Source organism: Chanodichthys erythropterus, chromosome 12 (genome assembly GCF_024489055.1).
Source record: "Chanodichthys erythropterus isolate Z2021 chromosome 12, ASM2448905v1, whole genome shotgun sequence".
Classification (NCBI taxonomy): domain Eukaryota; kingdom Metazoa; phylum Chordata; class Actinopteri; order Cypriniformes; family Xenocyprididae; genus Chanodichthys; species Chanodichthys erythropterus.
Window position 1 is genome coordinate 4,618,162 of NC_090232.1, and position 10,000 is coordinate 4,628,161.

The 10,000-nt window shown below is 33.4% G+C and overlaps 1 protein-coding gene across 5 annotated transcripts in view; it reads right to left on the minus strand.

Annotated features, from left to right (window-relative positions):
• hecw2b (HECT, C2 and WW domain containing E3 ubiquitin protein ligase 2b) overlaps positions 1–10,000 on the minus strand; it is a 70,472-nt gene that overhangs the window by 20,069 nt on the left and 40,403 nt on the right. For all 5 annotated transcript variants that reach the window (XM_067402661.1, XM_067402662.1, XM_067402663.1 and 2 more), the window contains 8 exons: positions 9,484–9,626; positions 9,116–9,216; positions 7,081–7,766; positions 5,552–5,870; positions 4,253–4,354; positions 3,943–4,093; positions 2,496–2,596; positions 2,225–2,349 (listed from right to left, as the gene is read on the minus strand). In XM_067402661.1, the coding sequence (XP_067258762.1) occupies positions 2,225–2,349; positions 2,496–2,596; positions 3,943–4,093; positions 4,253–4,354; positions 5,552–5,870; positions 7,081–7,766; positions 9,116–9,216; positions 9,484–9,626 (1,728 nt within the window). The remainder of the gene's footprint in view (positions 1–2,224; positions 2,350–2,495; positions 2,597–3,942; positions 4,094–4,252; positions 4,355–5,551; positions 5,871–7,080; positions 7,767–9,115; positions 9,217–9,483; positions 9,627–10,000) is intronic.

Genomic DNA, 10,000 nt, shown 5'->3' on the forward strand with positions numbered 1-10,000 from the left:
TCGATGTTACTGGTTTTACACGGTGTTGAGCCTGTCGCTTTGCTTTTTTTTTTTTTTTTTTTTTTTTTAAATAAAAACCATTTAGTTGAGTTGAACAGACACTACAATTATAAACTGGAGTCGCAGCTCAAAGCAGCAGGAGTCAGATTTCACTTATCACGTGACAAGAGTAAGGAGACCTGACTGACAAGACGTTGGCGGAGGATTTGGTGCGCACTGACAAATATCTTATCTTGTAAAATGTGAGGTCAGTACTGCCACTCCTTATACACAGAGCAGCCCACACATAGGGCTGGGCGATATGGCAAATTTTTCCCATATTGATCCCATTTTTCCCATATTGATCGATAACGATATATTTCGATATACAAAACTGTTAATGCTGCCAGCTTTAAAACAGTATCCCAACTATGACTGAAGCCATAAAAATTTGAGGGTTCATTAATTACATTTTAAAGTATAGTTTATTAACAAAAACAGATTACACATTTGGCCTTAAAAAATTAAGACAACTTACTAACTTAGCGTGTGACTTTTAATTATAAACAATCCCGAAATACACCGGGACTCTTATTTTGAAATGTCTACACAATTATGGGCTGATCCTTCAGATTCTTACAACCATCTAAAACATTTTATATAAAGGCCATAAAGTAGACATTGTAATAATTCATCAAGCTGAGTTCATTAGCAATCGCTTGGCATAAATCTGCGCTTTTCATTGATTGAGAATCACTTTGAAGCAGCCTGAAGCGCTGTTGCGTGAGCCTGTAGAACGCGCAACAGCGCCGCCTTGTGACTTTGCAACATGCAGCGCTCTTTGTGAAATATCCACCGCATCTCTGCAGCGCACGTGGGAATGCCAGCGAGAGTAAACAGTTCTGACGCACACGTAACGAGCAGGTACGAAACATGCAGAGCGAGGGGAGATTTTCCACTAGTCAATCGATCGCGGATGGTTTCATTATCTTGGGTGGATACAAAAGTATTAGAGGATAAAAATAATAAAAGCATAAATGTGCCTCTATATGTACTTGGGTGGCCGTTAAAATACATGGGCGGCCCACTCAAGTAAAGTCTATGTATGGAAAGCACTGTGATGGAATAGGTTGTCTTGTTTTTCACCGTCCGACAACATATTTTACAGATCGTTTTGATCTGCGCCTGGTCGCTATTTAAATAACCAAACCACTTCCATATAACTGAATTCTACTAACTTTTTTGTCGACAATTTCATCATTTTTGGATAATAACTCGAGGTTAGTTTCACTTTCGTCGCCGCTTCCACTCATTTTTGTCATCCTTGTGTCGAGTTTGCTTTGCAATGTGTCGTAGGAAATTGACTTTGTTCTTTGACGTGAACGTTAAAAGCTGCACGCTGATTGGCTGTTGTCACATATTTCTGCTGTATGATTGGCTCTTATATTAATCCATATCGAGTAAAAATGCCTAGAGCCTATCATCTAGTCGACATATATTTTATCGCGATTCAATATTTATCGGCATGATCATGAATTCGAGCACATTCAAGAGCGATGTTAAAAAAAACAGTGTTGTCAGTAATAATGGCACCCAGCATTTTCACTGGCCACAATTTTGACATTGATACCACGGGGAAAACTGCCATATAGATATTTTTAATATTATCTCATATTTTGGCAGCAGGTATATTAGGCTGCTGTCACTTTAAGATCCATTATACTGTTACACATGCATTTTCTTCCTCAACTGTTTACATTCACTTTAAACATAACTGATTGTGTTTACATGAATACTCAACCAGGACCGATATTTTTGTGTGTATTTGACTGTTTAAGATCAATAAGAAGCAAAAAATAACTTAATTTAGTACTGAGGGGTGGCTTTATGTGGCAGACTTTGGGTGTGATAACAAAATCTGCAGGAATGAGTAAAATAATGTGCAATACGAGCAATCTCACACCGAAATTCAACCCCTGTAACATCAACAATTTTCATCCGGAGCAAATGAAGCGAATGAGTGAAGGGAGACGGGTTAACTCACTGTCAGAGAGATTAGAGAGAGAGAAAGAGCAGCTGGTATCGTGTACCTATTCTGCGGAAACCCGCATTTGGCGGATATTAATATCAAGCCCTGAATAGCGTTGTTTTCACAAGTTTATATACCGGTGTGAAAATTCCCTCACCGTGACATCCATACCTGTGGGTAAAAAAGAGTGAATTATTAATGTGTTTGGAGACTAACAGGGTTGGAATGCAGTACGGTGAAGAAATCTGGGCTGGTGAGAAACTTGGCGCTGGGGGACTGAAGCAGCAGAGACAACCGGGAGCGAGAGCTAGTGGGCCCAACCACACCGTCCCGACGGTACTCTGAAACAGAGGACATCTTAGAGTGTGATATGTCTGCTGGGTTAAAACAAAAGATCTTTTTTTCTTCCTCTATTCTATTTTTCCTTGTATAGTACCTAAATAACAGACTCATATACAAGCAGTGCATTTCTATAGTGAGAGAGTACCAGGTATGGAGTGATGCAGCAGGTCAGTGTCGTCTGTAGGCATCTCTGCAGCCTGTTCGTCTGTCCTCTCATTGGTTATTGTCCTCCGAATACTCTGATACCTGAGCAAAATACAGAGATACTTACATTTATTGGCATATTTACCATGTAATAATTTTGTACAAGGATAAGTGTACTTTATCCTTCATAAGTATAATGTAATATTATTATTACAAATAAATTATAATTGTTATTTGCTAATTATAAAATTAGTTGGTGCTACTCTGCACAGATTTAAATAAATAAAAATGAAAAATAAAAATGAATATTAAGTAATCATAAAAAATTATTAAAACTAACATTTATGATTACTTAATATTAAATTTTATTTTATTTTTCGGTATATATATATATATATATATATATATATATATATATATATATATATATATATATATATATATATATATATATATATATATATATATATATATACTCATACACACACACACACACACACACACACACTTAATAATAATTATTAAAATATATATTAAAATATGAATATAATTAGTATATAATATAATTAATTCATAATTTAATATTAAAATATTAAGCGTCAGAACTGTTTTCAACACTGATTATACCATATATAAAATATTCATATAATATTAAAATATTAAGCAGTTTTCACAGTGATTATAAGAAATGTTTCTTGAGCACAAAAATATTAATGTTAATTAAATGTATTATTAATTTAATTTAATTCAAAAGATGAAATTGTTAATTTATTTTCTTTGCTATTATTATTTGTTTACTTATAAACAATCCCGAAATACACAATTGTGGGCTCTTGAGAATCACTTTGAAGCAGTCTGAAGAGCTGTTGCGCGAGCTTGTAGAACACGCAACAGCGCCGCCTTGTGACTTGCACTTAATTGATTTGCACTTACTGTTTTACTTTAAATTTGTGCAATACCTGTGAATTAAACATTTTTTATGCCACAGATACTTATTGCAAGCCATGAAACTGTATTTTGCATTATTTTTTAGTAATGAAGGGAATATTCAACATATGTGATGCCACAAAACTTAAAAAGCATTCGATTTTACTGACATTTTGTGCTTGACAAACTGTTAATTTTAGATGCTGCACACGTCTATGGCACAAACGCTTTTGCCTATGAAATGCATGCCAATAATGCAATAAATGAGATGATGCTGAGGGAGAGAAAGCATGATAATGAAAGAATAGATCGGGTTGCTGTGGTGACATTTTTAACGAGTTGTTTTTCCCATACGAGAGAGGATTAACAAATGGCATTTCAGACTCTGATAAATCCCACGATATTAGAACTTAAGGTCACCGTGCGCTCAAAACTCTCCTGCTATCAGAACTCACTCTAATCACAGCTGATTTCATGCCAACTAGATAGATATCTGCTCGTGTGAATATTGTGCGTCTGACCTTCGGTTAAGCTGCTCCATCTGTTGAATAGAGTTGGATCTCTGTAGGATCTGAGGTGCAGCCGGAGCAGTGGGCCGCTGCCAAGTGGTGGTTCTGTTCACATGATCCACATAGAAAATCCTGCCGTGGCTGTCAATACGAGCTTCCCAGTCTACAACAAACACATTATAACGACCATGGGCTTTTTTTCATGGACTAAGAAGAGCTTTTTGTTATGCCTGTTACAGTGTGCCTACATAGGACAGACCATCATTTCATTTAGGACAGTGGTTGGGTGAACCTTAAAATATATAACAAAATATTCTCTCACTTGGCGGAAGAGGCTCGTCCACTCTCTGATAACGGCTGATGTCGTGACGCACTGATGGAAGAGAACGCACTGGCTGATGGCCGTTCACTTGAGCACAGGCTCCTTCAAAAGGGCAAAATGAGTAAAACGTTGTGTTGTGAATATAAATAAATTATGTAAACATCAATAACCTATACACAAAGTATTCATAAAGTCCTCTATTACTGTAGATTTACTCTGTAAAGCCATACAGTAATTTAATTCATTTTATTTAATTAAATAGAATTATTATATTTTAATAATACTTAATGTTTTAATAAAATATATTTAATAATTATCATTTTCAGTTGATTCAATATTTTTTTTCACATTATATATTTCATATTTTTGTTATTCATGTAGTTGTTGTACTACTTTTATATATCAATATTATTAATATTATTTTTAAAATTATTATTCATGTTCTTAACATTTTTTAAGATTTTAATAATAGAGTATTATTAGAATAATAATTGTATATATTGTAATATTATTTTTTATATTATCATCAACAATAAATAAATCTGATATAGTGTGTTATATTTTTAAAATTTATTATTATTATTATTATTATTCATGTTCTTAATATTTATATAATGTTATATTTGAATACTAACATCATAAATTACTGTTTTTATTTAGTTTAATTATTTTTTCATTCCTCCTCCATTAAGTCTTTTATTACTCAAGTAGATTTTGTAGAGCCATACAGGAATTTTAATTTAGTAGAATTAATTATAATAATACTTAATGTTTTAATTAAACCTTTAGTTATTATTTTAATTGATGCAATATATTTATTTTTCATATTATATATATTTCATATTTTTATTATTTTATTTATTTATTTTATTATTTTAATATCATCAATATTATTATTCATGTGCTTAATGTTTATAAAATATTATATTTTAATAATAACAAATAAAAAAATAATTTGATATATTGTAATATATTTATCTATTATATTCTATTATTATCAACAATAAATAAATCAGATAGAGTATGTTATATTTTTTAAAATGATAAATATGATTTATAATATTATTATTCATGTTCTTAATATTTATATAATATTACACTTATATATATATATATATATATATATATATATATATATATATATATATATATATATATATATATATATATATATATATATATATATATATAATGCACAGATAAGTTGAGAAATCTGAAGGAAGTTTGATCACAGCTCTCTCATAAAAGTCTCCTAATGCTGATTTACTTCATAAATATCATGCATCATCACACAGTTACCTGTCTCTCCATCTGTTAGTGTGGCAGCCTGTGCTGCGTCAGCTGCCCCTGTCGCTTCATTGGTTAATTCCATCGCTTCAGCCTGTGATGCATTCCCTGATGCTTGCAGACTCCGCCTCCTCTGCCAGATTTCAGCATCTTCTTCTTCCTCCTCATTGGCTGCCTCACTGGAGTTCCCCTGCTCTGGCTGTTTAGCTGCTGTGGCTCCGCCCCCTTCACCAGCTGCATTACTGCCAGATGTTGAGGGCTCTGTGACCGCAGCAGCCTCTGTTGATCCTTCATCCCTAGTGACCGCCTTGGATGCAACTCCTTCCTCATCCTGTGAGAAATTAATTAGGAAAAATTATACAAAAGGAAGGAATACATAATACAAATTTGTGCAAATAATTTATAATATTATTTATAATTTATTACTATCATTATTTTATTATGCATACAATTATGATAGTAATAAAAAAATAATAATAGTAATAAAATTAAATCATAAAATGTTATGTATAATATGGTTTAATTAACAATAGCTGACAATGAAGATTATATACATATAAAATGATATATTTTTAAAATAATATTATTTGTAATAATATTATTCATGTTTTTAGTTTTTATATATTATACTTTAATATAATAAATTGTTTTATAATAATACAAATCTGTGCAAATTATTTATATTAACTTATTGCTATCATTATTATCATTATTATTATTATGCATAAAATTGAGATTATCATAAAATGTAATTCATAATATGGTTTAACTAACTGTAGCTGACAATGACAATTGTATATACATATGCATAAAATAAAAACAAAACATTATTAGAAATATATATTACTAGAAATAATATTAATAAAAACATTAATTTCTATTTTTTACATTCTTAAGAGAAGTTTAATGGGTAACAATTTGTGCAAATTATGTATATTAACTTATTACTATCATTCATTATCATCAATATTATTATGCATAAAATTATGACAATTAATTAATATATATGACAATAAATATATATATTAGAAATATATATTACTAGAAATAATATTAATAAAAAATGGGAATTTAATGGGTAACAATTTACAGTAAGGTTTTATTTGTTAACATTAGTTAATGTATTAACTAACATGAACTAACATTGAGCAATACATTTGTTACTGTATTTATTAATCTTTCTTAACGTTAGTTAATAAAAATCAAGCTGTTCATTGTTTGTTCATGTTTGTTCACAGTGCATTAACTAATGTTAACAAATGCAACTTTTGATTTTAATAATGTATTAGTCAACATTGAAAGTAACTAACAAAGATTAATAAATGCTGTAGAAGTGCAGTTCATTATTATTTCATGTTAACTAATATAGTTAACTAATGTTAACTAATAAGCCTTATTGTAAAACGTTACCATTTATTGTTTACAATAAATTAAATAAAGTTTAAATTAAATGTAACTATATAACTATAAAAGCGTACTGCTAACTACTTAAAACCTGCATGCAAACTGGGCTAATACAAAATACGTCAAATCCTACAGACCTGTATTTTGAAAACGGGCTGGTGAGAGCTTCTGGTGTTTTGTGTTGAGTCTCCAGAGGCAGCAGCTCCTTCATGGCCGCCCTCAGCGCCTCCATTTTGGCTCTTTGTGGAGCCACTGCTTGACCCTGATGCCGTGGCTTCAGTATCTGTGGTGCTGCTTGCAGCTTCCGACTCAAGCCTCTCCCTCGCTTTCACTGGACCCTCTCCTTTGTCCTGTTCAGAGGAGGTGTGTCCATCAGGCCGTGGAGTGCCATTGGTCAAAGCCGTATCCCGGGAGGCGTGTCCTTCCTCGTCTTCATCAGAGTCTATATGTAGCATAGCATTGAGCCGCGTGTCAGTGGGGAAACTTGAGCGTAGTTTAGGTGAGGCAGCCCCAAGCGGTCTGTCTCCGGGGCCCTTAGGGGCCTCAATGGCATCCAGGTAGTCGTTAAGCGAGGCTTGGCGATGAGTATGGCCCGGGGTTACTTCGGCCGAATCTGGTGGTCCGTCTCTCAAGAGCCGATCCTCATCAGGATCCATCATGCACTCCTCAGTCCTAAAAGCGTCACCGTGCAGGGACCCTTCGGAGCCAGTGGGTGAGGGGCCCCTGGCCATGCGGGAGGAAGGATGCAAAACATCCTCATCATCTGATGGGCTCCCAGGGTCTCCGTTCATAGAGGAGGCTCCCAGCAGAGACCCCATTGCATCTACAAAATAATTTGACACTGAATATTTGATCTTGATGACAGGTGCCCACTAAACAATGTTATAAGAAATGTTTCCTCCTATCGATTCCTTTGTGTGCATTTTAATATGACTTTCAAGCGCAAGAGGACCCGTGCACTGTTTTCTATGCTCCGCACACATCCAAAACGCGCACACAGAAAGCCACCTCTCATACTGAATAGTACTGAATTGAGTTCTCTTCTGCGTCTTTTTGCTCTTGAACGGACAAATACACACAGAAAATATGTCAAAATATCCTCGCAAACACAGTCAGTTATGTCTTAAGAGAACATAAACAGTTGACAAAGAAAATGCATGTGTAACAGTATATTGGATCCGTGCAGCTCTTAAAGTGACAGCAGCCTAATATTCTATAATAATGTTAATCAAACAACAAAAGACAAAGAGAAAATTCACTCGCTGTTCTTGACTGAATAACTTTTGTAACTATATTTGTATATTTTATTTATAAAGTGCAGTGTTATTTTACATTTGATTAGTTTCTGTACCTGAATACCTGAAAATCATAAAACACTGTTTATTTCAATCATATCTTTGTTCAGTTGTATTTATTCGCGCGATTGCTAATTTGTTTATTTGATCTTTATTCTTTTCTCAGAATTGTGAAATGTCAGCTCATAATTGTGAGAAATAAAGTCAATTACAAGTTATAAACTAACAAATGAGCGTTATAAACTCACAATTGCGAGATATAAACACGCAATTCTGACTTGTTTCTCGCAAATGAGTTTATATCTCACAATTCTGATTTTATAACTCACAATAATTAATATATAACTTGCAACTTGTTTTTAAGTCAGAATTGCAAGATAAAAACACAATTCTGAGAAAAAAAATAAGAATTGCAAGTTTATATCTCGCAATTCTGACTTTCTAACTTGCAATTCTGACTTTATTACTTGCAATTTCAAGGTTAAATCACCCAATTCTGAGAACAAAAGTCAGAATTGCGGGATAAAAACTCGCAATTATACTTTTTTCTTTTCTTTTTTTTTAAATTTAGTGGTGGAAACAAGCTTCCATAGTTTTTGCCATGGTATTTTTAAACCATAGGCAAAAGTTTCTTGTCTAAGTGTTCTTTAGCCTGTTGATTTTTGCTCATCGAATTCTTAAACAATGAAATGTTTTGCAGTAAATGTGAATGATATCTAAGTTGTTTTTATTTTCACCTTATTGGAATTGAAATTTAGAATCGTTAAGAATTGGAATTGTTAAAATTCAATTCAATTCAAACTTGGTGAGCAGAAGAAACATCTTAATAACCTTTGAATGGTAGTTTATGTATTAATAAACACACTGTAATTGGTACCTTCATGTCCGTTGGAGGTGATCTCCACCCTGAAGTGAAGCTGTCCGCTCACATGTTCTGTCGGCAGACGACGGCAAAGCGTGAAGCTCACATGTTGATCACTTTTACCAAAAACAGTCACACAGAAAACAATTATTGTTATTTCAATAAAAGCAGTTTGTAATAAAGTTTATAAAAATGCATATAATCTTGTAATGCAGCACATTTCCGCTTTTATTTTTACAATAGTTACCTCCTGAATTATTACACAGCTTATGTCTACATAAATGTCAGTGGACAGGAAGGAACTGAAAAGCACCTGACTCTGTTGTTAATGGAAGCTCATATATAATAGATCCTCTCAGGTATATTTAACAGTGAATACTGACCCCGCTGTATGTCTCTCCAGCAGTCTCTGCACCGGCATTGTCAGCTGACCTAAAAAGCGTTTGATGATCGGGCGACTTTTTGCAAATTTGTCCTTGACCTCAATTTCCAAAACGTCCGTCATCAGTGCAACAAAAGTGTACTTCTGCAGGGGAAAAAGAATAGAAGTATTAAAATTCAGATTTACAGTTATGTTTCTGCGCTGAGGAAGCAAAATAATATATATATATATATATCATATATGGTAACAAAACTTTACTATTTACTTAAAGGGGATATATTATGCCCCTTTTTACAGAATGTAATATCTCTTAAGTCTCTGGTGTCCCCAGAATGTGTCTGTGAAGTTTCAGCTCAAAATACCCCACAGATCATTTATTATACCATGTTGCTTTTTTGAGTATAAGGAGAAACATGCTGGTTTTGTGCATGTGTCTTTAAATGCAAATGAGCTGCTGCTCCCCGCCCTGCTTTCCAGAAGAGGGCGGAGCCTGTACAACTCGTGCTTCGGCTTCCCTT